The sequence below is a fragment of the Chelonia mydas genome, chromosome 22 (genome assembly GCF_015237465.2).
Source record: "Chelonia mydas isolate rCheMyd1 chromosome 22, rCheMyd1.pri.v2, whole genome shotgun sequence".
Classification (NCBI taxonomy): domain Eukaryota; kingdom Metazoa; phylum Chordata; order Testudines; family Cheloniidae; genus Chelonia; species Chelonia mydas.
In genome coordinates, this window is record NC_051262.2 from 13,344,085 (window position 1) to 13,363,732 (window position 19,648).

At 58.4% G+C, this 19,648-nt stretch overlaps 1 protein-coding gene across 4 annotated transcripts in view; it reads right to left on the reverse strand.

Annotated features, from left to right (window-relative positions):
• Positions 1 to 1,763: 1,763 nt before the first annotated feature.
• The window catches only part of ABCG4 (ATP binding cassette subfamily G member 4), a 30,908-nt gene continuing 13,023 nt past the window's right edge, over positions 1,764 to 19,648 (reverse strand). For all 4 annotated transcript variants that reach the window (XM_043534092.1, XM_043534091.1, XM_037882489.2 and 1 more), the window contains 13 exons: positions 18,262 to 18,379; positions 17,895 to 18,027; positions 16,997 to 17,047; positions 16,336 to 16,481; positions 15,529 to 15,652; positions 14,999 to 15,113; positions 13,980 to 14,119; positions 13,149 to 13,247; positions 12,589 to 12,757; positions 11,707 to 11,807; positions 11,207 to 11,365; positions 10,772 to 10,890; positions 1,764 to 10,109 (listed from right to left, as the gene is read on the reverse strand). In XM_043534092.1, coding sequence (XP_043390027.1) covers positions 9,884 to 10,109; positions 10,772 to 10,890; positions 11,207 to 11,365; positions 11,707 to 11,807; positions 12,589 to 12,757; positions 13,149 to 13,247; positions 13,980 to 14,119; positions 14,999 to 15,113; positions 15,529 to 15,652; positions 16,336 to 16,481; positions 16,997 to 17,047; positions 17,895 to 18,027; positions 18,262 to 18,379 — 1,700 coding nt within the window. In that variant the 3' untranslated portion in view covers positions 1,764 to 9,883. The remainder of the gene's footprint in view (positions 10,110 to 10,771; positions 10,891 to 11,206; positions 11,366 to 11,706; positions 11,808 to 12,588; positions 12,758 to 13,148; positions 13,248 to 13,979; positions 14,120 to 14,998; positions 15,114 to 15,528; positions 15,653 to 16,335; positions 16,482 to 16,996; positions 17,048 to 17,894; positions 18,028 to 18,261; positions 18,380 to 19,648) is intronic.

The window sequence follows — 19,648 nt, forward strand, 5'->3', positions numbered from 1 at the left end:
TGAGGGCAGAATCAGGCTCAGGTCCTTGCTGAAACAACTTTACTAACACACCTGTGCTGTGCAGGCTGATGGCACATCACAAAATCATGTGGCATCATTAAGTATAAATTCGAGAGTCCACACTAATCAGCAGAGCAAGCTCTGTGCAAGGCCCTCCGGCTATTCCCCATGGCCATAGCGATCATTGGTATGGCTTCAGCACCGTAGGGGGGGTGCATTGGGCTTTACAGACCTACCCAGGCAAGGAGCTGGCGAATTGTTAAGATGCTTAATGTGAAGAGCAATGACGACCGACAGTGGTGGATTCAGGGGGTGGGGGGACAGGACAAGGGGGAGGAAATATGGCTCCTGAGCAATCTTTATTTTAGCTGTGTTTGGAAGGACCGGCAAGTCCTGTTTGAAGCAGGGACCATCTTTTTGTCGTGTACGTCCAGCCCCACGCAGAGCGAGGCCCTGATCCCTGACGATGGCTGCTAGGCACTAAGATAACATCATTCATAAATAACAATGACCATTGCTGCTGTTACAGTCGGGGACAAGGCCCTAAGAGGGATTTTGCAACTCGCCTGTTACAGTCCGTGGTTCCACTCTTGCAGCTGCAGGGAACAGCTCCCAGCAGGCAGGAACACGGGTGGGATGGAGTCATTCTCCACTTCCTTCCTCGGTATTACAGGCACAACTGTCTTTTGGGGTTTGGCAACCAAACACCCATCCGTTTCTAGGGAAGGATTCGCCCTGGGAGGTGACTCAGAGCTTTTCTGGCTTTTCCTGTCAGCCCAGGCGCTGAATGAGAAGGGTAAAAATGCAACAGCCATCCAGTGCCTCGAGCTTTGCACAGATGGTGGTTACTGCAGCAACACTGAGGAGCACTTGATGGGGGAAGCTCCCAGGTGCTCCAGTCCCAACCTTTCCCAGAAGGAAGCGGCCTAGGGACAGGGCCCTGCTCTCCCAGGCCCATGTGAAGTGCTATGGGGAAAAGAGGCGGGGGCATTGACTGGGGGAGCTCGCAGACATGCCCGTCCCAGTGTCTCCCAACAGGAGCTGTGTCAGCCCTGTGTCGTATGCATTCTCTCATGTGCCTGTTTTCACTGGGCGAGGGCAGAATTCCAGTCCTAAATGACTTACACTGGCAACGAATAACCGGGAGACCTGCTTGTCAACTTGACAAGAGAAGCCCCTGGGTCTTACCAGGGACAGGAAAGAACCTCCTGCATCCTGCCCTGGAAAGTGCCTGTAGGAATCATCCTCCCCACTCCCCACAATGAAGACAAAGCTGGGTCATTAAACACCATCTGACCTTGACCCTCTCAGAGCAGGGTTAACCCCCCGCTGTATGTTGGGTCTGGCTCATGTGAGGTTTCTCCTCCGTCAGCCACACTTGCCGAGATGACCCCCACGCACTCTCAACCCCAAACATTCACCAGCACACTCACACCCTTCACACGCGCGCACCCCTGCACACGCTCACAGCTCTACTCAGGGCATGTGCACCTGCATCGCTGCACACAAAGCAACACACTCCACACGGGCACACGCACACTCATACCCCTGACCCTACACACAATACACATGAGCTCACAACTGCACCCCCAAAGAAAAACACGCCTGCTTCCCTAGCCACTCAAAACCACATGCCCACACCCATCCCACATAAACACACATTCCCAGAACAGCATGTACACACTGGCAAACAAATTCACTGCCTAGACCCCCTACACACATGCCCTTCAGGCCCCCAGAGACGGAAGAGGCGCTCTGACATGTACAGTATAAATATAGGTTTTATTAAGGGTGTGAAATCCAACGAGTACAGCTGGCATCTCAGGAACACTGAATTAAACTGCAAAATGTCTGACTAGCTGCTGACTCCTGTCACCCTGTGAATCTGGATGGTGGTCGAGATTAAACTAGTAACGTCTCTGCAAAGACACCATCATGAAGTCAGGAGCTACAGACAGACTATACCTGCATGTGCGTGTGTGCAGACAGCACAATCCTCTTCACTGGAACTGACCCTCATTGGGAAAGAGACATGCCAGCTTCCCAAGGGGAGCTCTCAGGCTGGGAGAGATTTGCTTCCCTTTCACCACTTGTTTTGAAAAGATATGCAGAGGGCCAGGCTTGGGGAAATGATAGCAAGGTCATGTGGATCCACGTAGCCACCTCCAGTGAACAAAGAGATGGCAGAATGTGTCCTGAATGCTGGCAGACAGCGTGTCACACCTGGCCGCTGTAGCAAAGGGTTTGCACATGAAGCCATTTAAACAGACTCACGGTGACTGTTAGCCATGGTTTGAAACGCATTGGTTGTGGGACTCGGTCCCAATTAAACAGACACACCTCTTATGATTAGGTGGCCCGTGACAGATTCTATTGGCCAGACCTCTCTATGCTACACACGTACACACACACACATACGCACTCCCTATACAAACCCATCTGGTTATACAAACATGAAGAACACTTGAAAAGAGACTTAGAACACACACACACCAGCCTTGTTGAGATATCGATGGGAAACATGGAACAGCTGAGATAGCCATGTGACACTCTCTGGCCCAGGAGCTCACTTGGTGGCTGGATGACACAAACTTTGTCCACACGGATCGAAACAAAACACGTTTATTGCCTGATTCGAGGGGAAGGTGGAGACCTGGAAATGCGCCCCCCACCCCATCCATGGCCCAGCCTCTTCCCTTTGCAAGCCTTAGCACCAGTGGTTTGATTGTGAATCTGCTTCGCTTGTACGTGTGAATAAGAGTATCAGGGCATGCAAGTGTGCCAGACTGTATCAGAGAGTATGTGTGTGTGTGTGCTTATGTAAGTGCCCGGAGAGAGAAGTTGCACGTGTGGCATTTATGCCTTTGGATGGGAGTAGCTCTCCCGGTGGGTGGAGCAGTTTTAAAGAGAAGCTAAACACATAAGGTCATTCAGGTTATGTTGCAAAGGACACAAACCCCAATCAGCAGCCTGAACAAGGACTTGCTGTCCATTAAAAGTGCATTGCAGCAGTGGTTCCCACACTTTTTACTGGGGTGATCCACCAACTGCAGTTTCTTTTTTTGGTGACATACCATTACATTTATGCACCCTCTGGCCCGGCACCACAACCCGAATCCCAGCCCTGTGTGTGGGGAGGTCCTGGGGGAGGGGCTGGAGACCAAGTCTGCCCTGTACTCCCTCCCCCAGTGGCGACTCCTGTCCCACAGGACTGGGTCCTGCTCCCCACTCCCAGTGTTGTGAGCTGGTGTACCAGTCACAACGCCTGTGACCCTGTGCGCCAGTCATAACGCCTGGAGCAGGGAGCCAGGCCCAGGCCTGTGCGACAGGAGCTGCCTCTGTGGCGTGAGCGCAGGGCAGGCTTGTCTGCAACACCCACCCCCTCTGCTGGGCCTCCCCTCTGCACCAGGCAGGAAGAAGGGTATGTTCACCTAGGGCCCAGTGATGGTTTAATCCAGCCCTGGATGTGGCGACCCATCTAAAATCTTCCCGTGACCCACTGGTGCATTGGGACCCAGTGTTTGGGAACATTACAGGAAGGAACAGGACTGGAAAATGGAGAGGGAGGGGGCAGAGAACGCTCCTTCGCCCGTAACACTCACCTCCTGATTATCCCAAAGAGACATGCAGGAAAGACTTCCCTACCCAGAGAGGGGGTGCCAAGCCCTGGTGCCACATAAATTGGCATCCAGAAGGAACATAGTGCCCCCCAAAGTGACTGGCAATGTCAAAGCGCCCCAAGGAGCATGCTCTATTAAAGTGCATCGTAGTCACTTGTTACAATCCTAGGAGCAGCGGGCCATGTGAAAGAACTTGGTGCGAGAGACAAAGCTCTGGCACGCCCAGCTGCCCTCTTTGGAGCACGCCCTGCCACCGACACCCATGCGGACGGGAGTTTCATGTCAAACTCCCCGGCATGGGAGGAGGCCCTTTGGTTGCTTTTTCTGATCCCGTTTAAGGAAGGAGAAGGAAGAGACAGGATTGCACCAACCCCCCAGGCCACGTATCAACGAAGAGCCGGCATTATTACTGTGAGTGGCGGGTCACAACTGCCTGGCCTCTCCCCATCCTGCCGAGAGGAACACAAGTCACAGCCCGCACCCTGTACGGCTGGCATGCTGTGACGCTAGGGGAGACAGGAGGGAAAGCCCCCCTGCCTCATCTTCCCAGGGCAAGGAGAGGTAGGCAATGGGGAGGCAGGCAGGCAGAGAAGGAAGGAGATGGCATCCTCTGGGCTACACGGCTGTCCTTGACCTGAAGCAGCAGCTTGGCTGGAGTCTCGGGCAGCAAGTCACAGAGAAGACTCCACTTCCAAGCAGGTTGGAGCAGACCGGCCTTCCTCCAGCTGCATGGCCACGGCGGCTTGCTGCCTGGACTGCTGCCAGTGACATCCCTGTGTGACCCCCCCATTAACACCAGGAGGAGGGGGCAATCCCTCCTGCCTATGAAGCAGCACCCTGCCAATCCGACTCAGACAGGCAGAGCATTTCCTCACCTCCGAACATTAGCAGCATTAACCATCTCGCATACTGGACCATGGGCGCCGTCTCCGCACACGCCCTGGGACGTGCGGGTAAAGGCGCGCGGTCACTAAAGCAGCCAGCTGGGAGGTGCTTGCCCAGTCTCCCTCCATCCCTGGTTGACAGCAGCCGCGATACCAAAGGGGCTGAGGGCAGGTGGCCTCCCAGAGATAAGTTCTCCACCTTGCATTGATCCGGCATAGTAGGTTTGATGTGCCGGTGCCCCATTCACAGTCCATACAATCAACAGCACTGTGCATTCAGTGCCGCTCAGAACAGCTGCCATCATGGGCCCGGGAAAGGGGGCACCCCAGCCAGCCATTCTCCCCCGACCCCGCAAGCCAGGGGTCTGTCCCACACCCCATCTGTAAAACTTGGGACAGCACCTGACCATCTGGAGAATGAAGCCAGCTAGAGCAGGCTGAGTGAGGCACCGTGCACAGGAGGGCGGCTGGGACGGGAGGCTGACGGCCTGTACGAATCTAGGAAAAGTGCTGGCCGGACAGCTCCAGAGCCTGTAGGTATCTACAGACCGGGGCAGCCTAGGCAGCAGCCCCTCCCCTGCCAGCACACCCCGGCTTTCTTCAGTCCCCTGAGGGTCAGCCCATGACTCTGCTACCCAGCCTGGCCATGCCACCCTGATGGCCAAACACAGGACTTGTCAGTGGGGCTGGTTTGCTGTTGTCTCCCTTTCCATATTCCCCCTGAGGTCATGGATTATCTAGTTACCAGGGAATTGGGGCCTAGGAGTCTCTGCCCAGCAATCAGCCTTGACCCCAAAGCTCACTCAGCAAGTCTGGCTGGCTCCACCCGGGGACCCCTTGTGCTTTGTATTCAGGAGTCAGTGAGCAATGCTTGTCCCCACGCAGCAGGTCAGAGGTTAGCGAGCCCAGGGAGACACAATCTAAACCTCGGCAGCCAGGGTCCCACACCGAGGCTCACAAGCCATAACCGACCTGCCGAACCACCAGACGCACCAAGCTGGTCCCGTCTCTGAGCTGTGCTCCTGCAGCATGGCCCGGCCCCACTACCACAAGACGCAGGAGGGACGCAGCTTCCGGAGACAGGTGGGGAGGGAAGAACTGTACCAGGCAATGGAGCCCACATCCAGTTTTCTGCTGCTTTGATCCCGCTGCCCCAGCTAAGATCCAGGTCCAGTTCAGGCCGGGGACCCCATTCGTTCCTGTGCAGGTGAAGGGAGAGGAGAAGTTCCAGCCTGGGAGAACTGGGACTCAAAATCCCCCAGAGGGTTGGAGATCCACGGTGAGCAGCTCCTGATTCCTGCATGGCCCCCGGTGTCCACCGCGCACCACCTGCCCCCGCCAGAGGCAGCGCAGTGAGAAACTCAGGACCAGTCCATCCAGCAAGAGAGACCCAATAAACACCACACAAACAGCCCTAGTTCTTCTGGGAGGGGCAGCAGCTCGGGCCGCTACTGAGCAAAGTTGATGCTGGAGAGGGGTTTAGACCACTGGAGGATGTCTTGGGCGTAGGTGGCATGGGTTCCGACCTTGAGACAGCGTGAGCAGCACGTTGCTACACCAGGCATTGGCCTGGAGGGCTCCTAGCATCTCTGCCCCTCCATACTTGCTTCCTGCAGGGCTGAGCGGGAGGAGAATCTATTGCAGAGCAGGACCCTATGCTGGGTTCAGACCCCATCACGGGGGTCTCCCTACACCAAGAGGGGATAGACCGACCCGGGGGTTATGTTAGGGATGTAGTGTATGTTCACGGCTGGGCCACGCACAGCTTTGGTACTAATACAGTTAACGAGGGCAGCCCCCAGCGCCGACACAGTTAGATGGGATAGCTTAGAACCCAGGCCTAAGGGAAAGCAAGGGAGGAAAGAGAGATGAGGGCAGGGAAGGGGAAAGTGTCACAGTTTCTAACCACCAGCCAAGCCTCTCATGAGGAGCTGTGGCGACAAGCAGCCTGACTGGTTTGAAGGTGGAGCCTGGTAAGTTTCTGGATGGGGCTGTAGGATGGGGTTCCCAGCGACAGCAGGGGCCGGACGCGAGGACCTAGGACCTTCCCTGCCTGTGCCCATGGAGTGAGGGACAGAGAAAAGGGGAATGAGAAAGAGAGAGGGGAAGGAGTGAAAGCAAGGAGGAAAGAGGAGCGAGTGGTGATGGAGGGTCCTTGTTAGCCCCCAGGCTGCTTGAATCGCATTGCACTGGGTCATCTCACTGGCTCTCACCCTCCAACACCTGGGTCCCCTGCCCTCTACATACTGCCCCTTATCAGGATCAGGGCTCTGGGCCAGGGGTGGGAAAACTTTTTGGCCCGAGGGCTACATCTGGGTGGGGAAATTGCATGCAGGGCCATGAATGTAGGGCTGGGGCAGGGGGTTGGGAGGGGTCTCAGGGCAAGGGGTTGGGGTCAGGGCAAGAGGTTGGGGTGCAGGAGGAGGTGTGGCAGGGGACTCAGGAGAGGTTCAGGAGGGGTTTGGGGTGTAGGCTTTGGCCCGGCGCCACTTACCTTGAGCGGCTCCGGGGTGGCAGAGGCCCACAACGGGGCTAAGGCAGGCTCCCTGGAGGAGCCGGGGGGGGGGGGGGGGGGGCGAGGCAGGGCCACAGAGATGTGGTGCCAGCTGCTTCTGGAAGCGGTGCAGGGCCAGGGCAGTTTGCCCACCCCTGCTCTAGGCAGCCCCACAGCATTAATCCCCTCCCTCCCCATCTCCTCCATGAGAACTGAAACACGGGAGTGGCAGTGGCTTGTTTAAGCCCCAAACCAGTAACAGAGCAGATGTGGAGCTTAACTGAGCTCCTCCTTCCCTGCCCTACAAACACCCGAGTTCAGGGCTCTGGAGCCTCCATTTCTAGAGCACCCGTTCCCCTGGGATGGTCCTAAAGCACTCGACAAACTACACACATGCAGCCCCCTCTGGGCTGGAACACAGCAGCTCTTTGACACAGCACAGCAACTCTACATAGCACCTCAGGGCAAGAAACAAAGGAGAATCCTGTCTCTGATTGCAGCTGCTAAGGACTTTAGGGAAGGGAAACCTGAGCTGGAATTTGGCCAGGACTCCAAGGCTAACCCCTGATTGACAAACAAGCCACAAGATTAAAGTTTGCAGGGCCTGGACTTCAAGGCTCTTCTGAAGGACACCTCTTTGACTACAAGCTCCCCCTAATGGCACCATGGGCTCAGTATGGCCTCTAAAGGGAAGAACAGCTCCCATTGACTCTCCAACACCACTCCCATCCAAACACTGACCAAGCCTGACTCTGATTAGCGTGCAAGACCTGACCTGCTCCCAGCAGAGCAAGGTGCTTTGATTGCAGGCATTGCAAATGCTTTGAGCAGCACAGGAAAACACTCTGCTTTGGACACTGGCTTGTCAGCTACTGCAGGGGAAACATGGAATACTGAGCTCAAGCCTTGGCATGTCAAAGACGGGAGGAATCGCTTTCAAATAGCTCAGCTCTCTGCCTCCCAGTTCTTCCCAAATCTCAGCTGAAATCATCTTCTCTTCTCCCCTGCCCCTGAAATTCCCTCTGCTACAAGTTATTTGCCAGTTATAGCTACGGATCATGTTTTAAGTACCAAGAGCTTTACAGAGCTGCCACTTCAGGCATACACCGAAATAAATTAGCTCATACAAGGGGAGACCCTCAGCTGATGTGACTGGAGCTATGCCGATTGACACCAGCTAAATGTCTCCCTGCAAAATGCTCTGTACACAACTGCTACACACGGTAAACACTGTTTTGGGCTGAACACAAACGCACTGGGGATTTTTAATTCTGTGCTTGCTTTTTCTATTACTGATTAGGGAGCTCAGGGAGGTTTTGAAATTCGTTTGTCTTCAGCTATTCAGGGCTTCAGCTGCAAGGCCAAACTTTAAAAGGGGCATTGTCCCATTATCAGCCACAAATGAAAATGTCCTTCCATGCATTGTAACAAGACTGGGGGTTATTAAACACAAAGGAGAGCTCCTTTACTTTGCACCTTTCGTGCCACTCAGGGCCACATCCTGCTAATCTCAATGGGGCTGGTTCATCAATGCCCCGCACCTTGTCTCATCATTTTACACTTGTGCAAAGCAAGGGTAAAACATCTCCGCTCTGATTCGGCAGGATTTTTGTGCAGGTGTAAGTGACGATGCAAAGTGTAGGTGAACTGGGAGAATCAGACCCAAGTGGTCTGCAGCATTGGGCCCCTAGGGACTGATTCTGATTTCACAGGGGAGCAGAAACTCCACTGAGGTCAATCACTGTGCCAGATCCTCCTCTCAACCCAGCCTAGGGTGACCAGATGTCCCAATTTTATAAGGGACAGTCCCGATTTTTGGGTCTTTTTCTTATATAGGCTCCTATTACTGATTTTTCACACTCGCTGTCTGGTCACCCTAACCCAACCTAACTCTGCTGGCTTCAGGTCAGCTGCCTCCCATTCACACCAGCGTAAGAGAATGGAGAATCCGCCCCCTTACCTTTTCACCATTTACTCAGCTCCCAAGGAAACTGGTCAGTTTCAACATGGCCAGCCAGGTTTGCTCCTTCACTCCCTGGGTCTCATGCAGTAGTCCAACATGGCAGGGCCCTGGTGGCAAACCCAGCAGGGGCGGAAACTCTCCCACCTCCCGAAAAAACATTTAAAAAAAATTTCATTGAAATGTTTCTACCAATATTACATCCTGCCAAATCCTAAACGCAGAGGCCTGATCGACCCGCATCCCCCCAGAGCGACAGTACTTGCTCCTGTGCTAAGCGCTGCCGGGTTGTCTTTTGGTTTTGGTTTTTCCTTATGAAAAAGGGAAGTCTACAGAAAAAGACCGGGGCTATGGCATTGGCTGGCACTATGGTTAAAGGTAAACATGAAAGCCTCCTGCCACTTAGCCGATTGTTGTCTTCTGATTTCTTCTTAATATGGATACACATGCTACTGGACATCGACTCGCAGGCAAGTTAAAACACTGCACTACACACTGCGCTACAAAACTGTGCTTTGCGGGAGGTAAACGGGGTTCTGGCCCGTGCAACCCCCTCCCCCAAAGCCTCTTGGCGGGCTGCTCTCTCTTTGTCTGGCTTGGAAGACAGCTGCCTCCGTGGGTGTCCTGAGGTGGTGGTTTGGGGCACAGGGTGGAGGAAGGAATCCAAGATCCATCTGATGACACGGCTCCAGGGGAGAGAATGAGGCATTCCAGGACAGTACAAAACATTTGCGATGAAGAGTGTGGAAAGGTTAAAACAGTTCCGAGATGTCCCAAAAAACCTTCTCGACTGAGCCAGGACTGGCCGCCACCTCCCCGATGCCTCCCCTGTGGTCCCACTTCCACACAGACTGAGAGTCCCTTTGGGAATGTCCATGCTGTGGCAGATCAGGTCTGGGAAAGGCATCGGGCTCCGATGGCCCCCTTATCTCTCAGACTTCACTTTGTACCTGAGGACCAGGTAGGCCAGGAGCCGCAGAATGAGGAAGAAGATGCCCAGGATGATGAAGTCCAGGTAGAGTTTGGCCTCTTCCACATCCAGCTCCTGGAGGATCCTGCTGGGATTCTGGAAGGGGCAGGGAGTCTCCCGGCACTCCAGGTCCTCACGCTCCATGGCGTAGATGGTGAGGATGACGCCCTCGAAGCCATACCTGTGCCAGAGCACAAGCAACATTAGTTCCAGCTGCACCCCGGATTTTCACACACACTGGGTGGCTTCTGCTCACCTGGCACCGGACTGGGTGAGCCTCTGGCCTGCTCTGCAGCAGAGAGCCAGCCACGGGTGATACCGATTCTGCTGCACCTGCCAAGACTGGCATCAGCATCACTGCACACCAGGGAGCTGGCCGGGAGAGGCCCCAGCACAGCTGTGCACCAAGGAGCTGGGCAGCAGTGGTGCTGGTAGCTCTTGGGGGTATCAGGCTGGCCAGCTGCAGAACTGGCACTGCTGTGTGGCCGCGGGCCAGACAGATGCAGGTAAAACCATCTCCCCCAAAGCTGGCTATCTCCGTCCTCAAAGAAGCAGCAGGTCTGTGCAACCCATCTGCAGCCACAAGGAGGCACCATCCCTCCAGGGTCCTTGCCTCTCCTGCATCCTACCACCCGCCAGCTAGAGCATCCCTGGAGCAAGGTGCCACGGCTTGAGAGGGGGTCCCTGGTAGCTGGACGTCCCCTCAAGCCCTAGGGCCAGGCCTGAATCCCCTGCAAAGCCTTCCCAAATGCTGTGGGGAGCATTAGCAGGGATGCAGGGCAGTCACCATCCACGCGCGAGTGTTGCCAGTGCCCTGTTCCCACTGCTGCTGCGAGCCCCCACCTGACATAGGAGACATATGAGGTCCACTGCAGGTACGTGGGGATGGTCTTGAAGCTGACGAAGAAGCCTGAGAAGAGCAGGACGGGGATAGCAGTGACTGGTCCCACGAACGTGGCCACCTGCAAGGCAGAGGCAGGCCGGAGTCAGGCATGGCAATGAGGGTCGGGGGGGCACAGCATGTAGCCAGTGTCACGCGAACCCATGGCCACACACATGCCCTGGTGTGCACGCACACTTCCACGCACATGCACGCTCATGCTTTCGTAGCCACGCCCTTACAGGGCTGACACCCCCTAGCACACCTGCAATCCACACACCCTGGCACATCACTGGCTCGATTACTGACCCTGATAGAGCAGACGGGTGCAAACTCTGCCAGAGGCTGCCCCCGTCATGTAACCCAGGGTCCCCACCAAAACCTGCACCCCCTCTGACCTGCAAGGAGGTGGAAGCTGCTCCGATCAGAAGCCCCAGGGACTGTGCCACCAGGGCGGTGGAAGTGGCGAGGGCGGAGAAGAGGAGGAAGCGCGTGGCCTCCGGGGGCTGGCCTGTCATCCAGTACACGATGCTGCAGTAGGCTATGGGGCAGATCACCTGCAGGGGGTGGAAGAGAGATGGTTCAGCAGGACCCACCTCCACTAAGGCTCCATGCTACACCCTGCAATGACGGGGTCTCTGCACCCCGCTCTGTGGCCCCAAGCATCACAGTGGTCCAAGTTATACTGTGAGCTCCACAGGGCGGGGATCTGGGACCTCCGGAGCTCTATGAACCCCCCTCTCTGCACCTCTCCAATGGGGTCAGGGCCCAGGATGTGGCACGAGTGGCAGGAACCCGGGAGAAGCCAGCCCTGGATCTCCCTGTAGGCAGCGCAGCCCAGGGGCCGAACCTAGGAGAGTCTATTTCGTCCCCCCACCCACCCATGCTGAATCCTCACCTGGAAGGGCACATCTGCCATGGTCTTGGCCAGGTAGTAGGCCTTTAGGCTGTACCAGTAGTTCAGGTGCTCTCTCAGGAACACAGACATCTCCAGAGGGACTGCCGGCACAGAGGGACACAGAGGTTAGCAGCAAGCGGTGCCCTGTGCCGGCCCCATTCTAGGGCCCGCCGGCTCCTCGCTCAAATCGAAGCCGCGGGAGGACTGATAGATGCTAACCCTTGAAGCCCAGTAGCGCTGCCAAGCAGCTCCCCAGGGTTCCTGGGAGGTGGCTGAGCCCCGCTGGAGTTGCGTGGCTGTGGCTGGTTCTGATCCATGATGCACCCGCTTCCTCCGGAGCCAGCGCCTCCAGGAGCGAGGGGCACTGGGGTCTACCCTCAAGAACTGAACTGGGCCCGGAACTACCTACACTCCACCCCCTGCCCATCACTCCCAACCTCAGCCTCTCCCAGGCCTGGCTGGAGCCGCCCGGGGGTAAGCCCAGCTGGACCCCATGGAGGAGCTCAGCTGCCAGAGCTAGGGGATCCCCAGCGGTCCAGGGGCCTGACACCCCGACCTGCACATCACAGGGCACTGGGCTGACCTCTTAGCCTGCCCGGGGCTCTTCCACTGAGCCCCCAAAGGAGTCCCTGTGCTGCATCAGCTCCTGCCCATAACGTCAGCACTGAGTGTACCCCGGGCTCGCCCCACCTGCCCTGCAGCGACCCCAGCTAAGCCCCAGGCCTGGGCAGAGGGAGTTACGGGCTCGGGTGTTTCAGTGCAGCACAGAAAGCTCCCAGCCGCCAGACGGGCCTGCCCCACCCTCACTCCTGGGATCTTCCCGCAAGCCCCCCGGACAGACACCAGTGCTCTAGGGGAGATGGGGGCGGGTGAGTGCCGTACATGTGAGGACAGTGGGCATCAGGGCGGCGAACATGAGGAAGAGCATGGAGAAGAAGAGGAAGCCGGTGTTGTTGAAGACCTTGCCGGCGTCGTTGCCGATGTGCAGGTACAGCAGCCCGATGAGCACCCCGATGCAGATGTGGGACATGAACCGCAGGTGGGTCAAGACCTGCAGGGGCAAGATGGGCTCTGCACTCAGAGAGGGACTACCATGAGCCCTGAGCACGCCTGGCCGCTTGCTGAGCGTTCACACCCAACAGCAAGGGCAGCGATGGGCCCCCTCCACCCGCTGGCTCCAGCAGTAAGGGGGTTCCCACGACGCAGCCTCTCCCTTCCCTTCTCCAGCCACCAGGCCCTGGTCCCTGCTCCCTCCACCCCATCCCCTCTGCATGTGCCTTAGTCCTGCCTCCAACCTTCCCACCCTCTGCCCCCGGTCCCCTCCCCTCCCTCTGCCTCCCAACCCTGGACCCTGCTCCCCATAGCACCTGTCCCCTCTGCCCCAGCCCTGGCCCCTGCCCCCTCCCCAGCCCTGGCCCCTCCCCCCAGCGCCCTTCCCTTACCGTGTCTCTCATGATAGACAGGAACGTTCTCTTGAAGAGGATGCAGAACTGGGTCATGGTGCTGGTGGCAAACGTGTGGCTCTCGATATGATCCACGTCCTGTGCGGGGGGGACCAAGACGAGGACACGGAGAGTCAGGGATCCAGGGGCTCCCAGCCCTGACATGCAGACCCCCTCCACCCCACATGGGCACCTGCTGGGAGTGCGGGCACCAGCCGCACCCAGGGGAGCCTTGTTACCCCCAGCACCTCAGGGACAATGGGCCCAGGCCAGGCCAGCACCTGCCACGCCTCTCGCCCAGACACCGTCTCACTCCCTACAGCACCCTGGACGTCCCTGGGCCACGACAGGGCTGCTGTACACACCCTGGGGAATGGCTCTATGGGGGCAGCAGGGCAGACACAGCACAGGTGCTCTGGTGTGTGGGGAGATCCCCAGAGAACAAGGGGCACAGCCTGGGGGGAGGGTGGCTCTGGTGCCAGAGGCCTGTGCTCTGTCAGTGCCCAGTTAACACAGCAATGGGCACCCCAAACTCCACAGGTGTACAGACGGACATTACTCCCTCGGGGTGAGGGAACAAGGCAGGGGCTGCTCCCAAGTCTCAGCCTCTCTGTACCCACCCCCTCTGGAGCCGACCAGGGTCTGGGACAGTGTGATGAGGGCAGGGATGCTGCTGTCCCAGGGATATTCCCTAGATACACCAGGACCGTTCCCCATAGCTGACCCACAGCCCAGCCCCACCTGGAGGGACAGAGCCCAGCACCACAGGGTTCTGGGCATCGGGGGCAAAGATGCCCCGGGGCCTGCCTGCCTCGGGGCTCCCACACTGACCGTCACGCAGGGGACTGGGCAGGACGAGTCCGTCTTCTCCGGGCTGCTCTTCTTCTCGGCCATGGTGCACAGACCATTCTGGACAGCACGGAACAGCAATGGGTTGAGGTCTCCATACTCGCCCGAGGCCACCTCGATAACTGGGGGGAACCCAAACAGCAAGCACTGAGACCCCTCGGGCCTAGCCACCCTGCCCCGCCCTTCACAGCCACGGCTGACAATCAGGGGTAGCTGGGCACCCTGCCCCCTCTGCCCTGGCCCCAGCACATTGAGGGGGGCTGTACAAACCTCCATCTTAGGGCTGAGTGGGAGTTAGGCTTGTCTGCTCCTGGAAACGTCCCCCAGATGGGATGGGGAGCTATGACAGAGGCAGCATGATCAGGAAACGGCAGGCGACCACAGGGGAGCAGCCACCTCCCCATGGTCAGGTGCTAAGGCTGGAGTAGTCAGGCAGAGCCCCTTGACCCACGCCAGGTGGGGTGGGGGACAGTACTATAGGCATAACCCCCCCAGACTTTGGGCAGGTGTGGGGAGGGAGACCCCACCTCACTCCCGAGTGCCTGGCGCCACTCTGCATGGAGAACTGTCAGTGCGTTGCCCTCCCAGGCCCTCGAAGGCTCCTGTAGCACCTTGCAATGTTCATTCGCCCTGTGAGGGGTTTAGAGGGGGCTCATCCCCGAGGAAATGCAGCCACCTCTGCGGTGGAAGGCAGCAGCTGTTTAGTAGTAACACAGCACAAGTGCTTAGGGCAGGAAGTGAAGAAGTATCTCACATCCGGTGAGAGCCCCCGGGGAGGACGGAACCACACCAGCTGGGAGAGCAGCACAAACTTCTCCAACTCCCAGAAAAACACACCAGCACACCAGGAGTCACGTACTGACTCACCAACCCCTAGGCTCTGCCCTCCCGCTCCTGGGAGCTCTCCCATGCCGTCCTGGTCCTGCTCAGCCAGCGAGAGGCGGGGCCGGCTGCAGGCCAAGGGAAAGGCATGGGAAGCCTGGCTTTGCATGGGCACTTACTGAAGTCAGCCGGGTTGTGGTAGGTGGGGCAGTGCAGCCCCAGCCCTTTCAGGTAGGGGATGAGGTTGGTCACCACCCCTTTGAAGATGCACTGGCCCTGGCTCAGGATGTACAGCTGGAAGAGAGAACAAAGCTGCCTGGGCAGGAAATGGCAGCAAGTCCCCCACGAAACACCGTGGTCCAGACCCCGAGACCTCCGGCTCCTAGGGCTCGTGCAAGCCAGGGAGCGCTCTGCCCCACAGGGAAGGGGGAGCCAGTGGGGGGCCCACCAGCCAAGAGATGCTGCCCCAGGGTACTGGGACTCTGCTCCACAGCTGGTGGAAGTCAGTCCCAGTTTTCTATTGCCTGACGCACTAGCTGTTGTTCAGTCTGCAGGGTGCCTACATGGCTGAGCCCTATACCCCCGACTCAGCACCTGAGAGCAGACAGGCCCTGCCAGCTGCAGAGACCCTCTTTGCCCCCTGGAGGCAGAGCTCTGATGGGCAGGCGATGCTCCCCAAAGCACAGGGGCGGGCAGGGGACTCACCCACCTTGTCGAACATTTCGAAGAGCTTGGCGCTGGGCTGGTGAATGGTGCAGATGATAGTGCGGCCTCCCTGGGCCAGGGATCTCATCAAAGAGACGACTTGGAAGCAGGAGGCGCTGTCCAGGCCACTGCAGCCAGGAAAAGCGGCGGGGGGGGAGAGGGAAGGAAACCGGGTTTGTGGGGGAAGAGGGGGAGTGAGAAAAGGGGGAGATGGAGGTGTGAGGGGGATGGATAGAAGAGGTGGAAAAGAGATCGGGAGTGGGGGAAAGGATGAAAGCAGGGAGGAAGAGGAGTGGAGCCAGAATGAGGTGGTATAGGAATGGGGATGGGGAGAGAATGAACACCCCAGATACAGGGACACCTCGGGCAGCCCCTGAGCCAACTTGGGGGGGGGGTAGCAGGGGGGGCCAGCTGTGACCCTGAGCTGTTAGCAGGGCAGGGCTCCCTGGCTGCTAAAACAAAGCAGGGCTCCCAACTCCCCCAGCTTGGCTACACAGCGTGCCTCACAGCTCCCCGCTCCAGCTGGTGCAGGGAGAGCCCCCCGTCCTGGTCAATCCATGTTCATCCCTGGCTGTGACACCCCCCCTCCAATTTCTCAGCTGCAGCAAAGAGACGTGACCCCGCTGCTCATGCTTGGCTCCCCCTGTGCAGTTCCAGGGGCCGGCGACAGCTGCAGGCTCCCGGGGAGGGGGAGCCCCACGCTGGCCTGGAGTGGTGGAGGAGGGAGGCTCCCCATGTGGAGAGCGGGCCCGCAGGGCTGCGAGGAGGGACGCGGCAGGCTCAGGCTAGGGCAGGGCCGCCCCATGCTCACCTGGTTGGCTCGTCGAAGAACATGACCGGGGGGTTGTTGACCAGCTCCAGGGCGATGGCGAGGCGCTTGCGCTGCCCCCCAGACAGCGACATGGTGCGCGTGTAGGAGCACTCCAGCAGCCCCAGCGCCGTCAGGATCTCCTGCACCTGGGCCCAGCACAGAGCAGAGAGAGTCACTCCCTGACGCGGCCCCGGGGTCGCTGTGCCAGCCTCCCTGCCCCACACAGGCGCCTCACTGCCCCCGTCACAGCCCCACCCTGAGGGATGTGCGGCCTCCCCGGGGCCAGGGTTTGAAAGGCACTGGTGGCTCCCAATACTCTTCCTACCCCCTGCTGCTCCCCCTGCCCCCACTGTGCCCAGCCCAAGTCCCCACCTCCCCTTGTCCCCCCTCCTGTGCCCAGCCTGTGTCCCCACCTCCCCTGCCCCCACTGTGCCCAGCCTGTGTCCCCACCTTCCCCAGCCCTCCCAGGGGTCCCACCTCTGTGCCGGTGTGCTGAGCCATTAAGAAGGCTGAAGCAATGGAGGCGAGGGTGTGCCCTGGGAGCCCCTTTACCCTGTGGGCAGAGGGACAGGATGGGCCCTTCTGGGCATGACCATGCTGCCCAGAGCGTGCCGCCCTCCCTTGAAACCCTTCAGCTACTAAGCAGAGACCCCCAACTCACCAGCTCCTTCTTCACCTCCTGCTTCTCATTCAGCTTCAAGTTAGCAGACACCTGCGGGGCAGGGAACAGACACGGGGGGAGCCTGAGGGCAGCCACACTGGGGCCTGCCCAGCTCCTAGACAGAATGACCAGGGGTTTCCCGACCTCCGCACAGGATGCCATGGTAGGCCAGGCACTCTGCCCTCAGCTCTGCTCAGCAGAATCCAGGGGATGGAATAGCAGGGGGCTGTGGGTCGGGACTGAGGGGCACTGGTAGAGCTGTGGGCATGAGGGGACCCCAGGGCTGTGATAGCAGGGGTCTGTGGGCTGGGACTGAGCGTTATTGGCAGAGCTGTGGGCACGGGGGACCCCGGGGGGGCTGTGGGTCGGGATTGAGGGGTATTGGCAGAGCTGTGTGCGTGGGGGGAGCCCAGAACTGGGGTAACAGGGCTGCAGAGGCATGTGAGAGGAGCCCACAGCTGCCTGGAGAGTCTGGCTCAGCTCCCCCAGCTTTCATGAGCACCAGACTCCCCCAGTGACAGCAGCTGAGGACCCCGGCGGGTTTATAAAACCCAAGCCTCACTGGGTTCTACGTTCTCAATATATTCTGTTCCTATCCCCATATCGACTAGCGTCCATAGCCATATAATGGCGCTCACTGCACCCAGGCTGGTGGGATCACTCCGGGAAGGAAGGTGGCCCCATGCCACCACATCTCCATACAGCCATGGGCTCAGTGGCAAGCCCACGCTGGGTTAATCCGGGCCAGGTCTTGTGCCAACTGCAGGGCCAAAACACAGCTCCCAAGCAATCCCTCACTGCTGTTCCACCCTTTCGGAGCAGCCCTCGAGTCCTGCTGCCCCCCGGGCCATGCCATTGCCCCCCCCACCCACCGCCCACTGCCCACTCACTCACTCACCATCATGGCCTCCAGCACAGTCAGGTGCGGCAGCAGCATGTCGTCCTGCATGATGTAGCAGGACATCTTGCGGAAGGTGCGCAGGTCCCGCGGCCGGCCATTCACCAGGATCTGGCCCTTCATCCCCGTCTCCCTGCGGGCCACAGGCCGAAATGCACGGTGCGGTGCCGGTGAGGCGGAGTGAGTGCAGATCCCCACCTCCCACAGGGATAACCCACCCCCAGGAGCCTCCATCGCAGCGCACCGTGCTCCCATCCCTACCGGGCTGGCCGGAGAGAGGGGAACGCCAGGCTGTCGGTCCCATGCACAGAGGTCAATCATGCAGCAGGGAACCCTTCACCCTCTCCCTGCCAGGGAGCTGCCTCACCTGTAACCAGCCAGGATGTTCATGAGCGTGGATTTCCCAGCACCCGAGGGGCCCATTATCCCGATGAGCTCGCGCCGGCAGAATTTCCCGGACAGGCATTTCAGGAGGGTCTTGTACCCTGGAAGAGGGGAAGAAAGCAGGGTGAGCTCCTCTCTGGCAGAGCCCAGAGAACTGTCTGGTGGAGTGCGAGGACTGGGGAACCAGTGGCCATGATGCAAAGGGCCAGCCCCACTTCGGTAACTCCTCTAGGGTGGAGGAGCTTACCCCATCCCCCACTACAGTAAAACACCCCAGCCCTGGGCCCTTCTCTGGCACCTTCCACAAGGGAAGTAGTGGATTCTCCATCTCTTGTTGGCCTCACATCCAGACTGGAGGCCTCTCTGGGAGACCTGCTTTAGTCAAATATAAGTTACCGGGCTCAGTATGGGGGTAACTGGGTGAAATGTCATGGCCAGTGTTATACAGGAGATCAGATGAGATGATCTAATCCTGTCACGGAGTCCCTGGGCGATGCTCTGGAACTGCTCCCTACGAAGCCAGGCAGGACTCTGGGGCAGTCTCCTTTCTGTGAGCAGCCTGTCTGCAGGACACACAGCTCACACAGCTCCCACCTTCCTGGGTCTGACCTCGGAGCAGTCAGCCTCCTCTGCCCCTCCATGCGCTTCCCACAGCAAGTCCGCTAATGCGGGCTCCTGGGGAAGCCAGAGGGTCCTGTACCCCAACTTCGCAGTCAGACGGGACTCTCAGCCAGCCAGTAAAACAGAGGTTTATTAGACAACAGAAACATGGTCTAAAACAGAGCTTGCAGGTGCAGAGAACAGGACCCCTCAGCTGGGTCCATTTTGGGGGGCAGTGAGCCAGACAACCACGTCTGCACTTCACTCCATGTCCCAGGCAGCCCCAAACTGAAACTCCCTCCAGCCCCTCCTCCTCCTCCTCTGGGCTTTGTCCCTTTCCCGGGCCAGGAGGTCACCTGATTCCTTTGTTCTCCAACCCTTTAGCTCTCACCTTGCAGGGGGGAAGGGCCAGGCCATCAGTTGCCAGGAAACAGGGTGTTGGCCATTCTCTGTGTCCAGACCCCTGCACACACCTACCCTCTAGGGCTCTGCAATGATCATACACCCTTATCCCACCACCTAGATACTTAAGAACTGCATAGGGGAAACTGAGGCACCCCCACACTATTCAGAGGAAACATTAAGAACAGTCCCACTTCATCACATCTCCCTTCTGGCCTTAAGCTCTATCAGTCAAAAGCCCTTTACAATTGCTGGGCAGGATCATTCTCCCCATGTTGCAGATGGTGAAAGTGAGGTACAGAATGGGGTCATCCACACAACGGGTCAGGAAGAGAGCTCAGGAGTCCTGACTCCCAGCTTGTCCACCC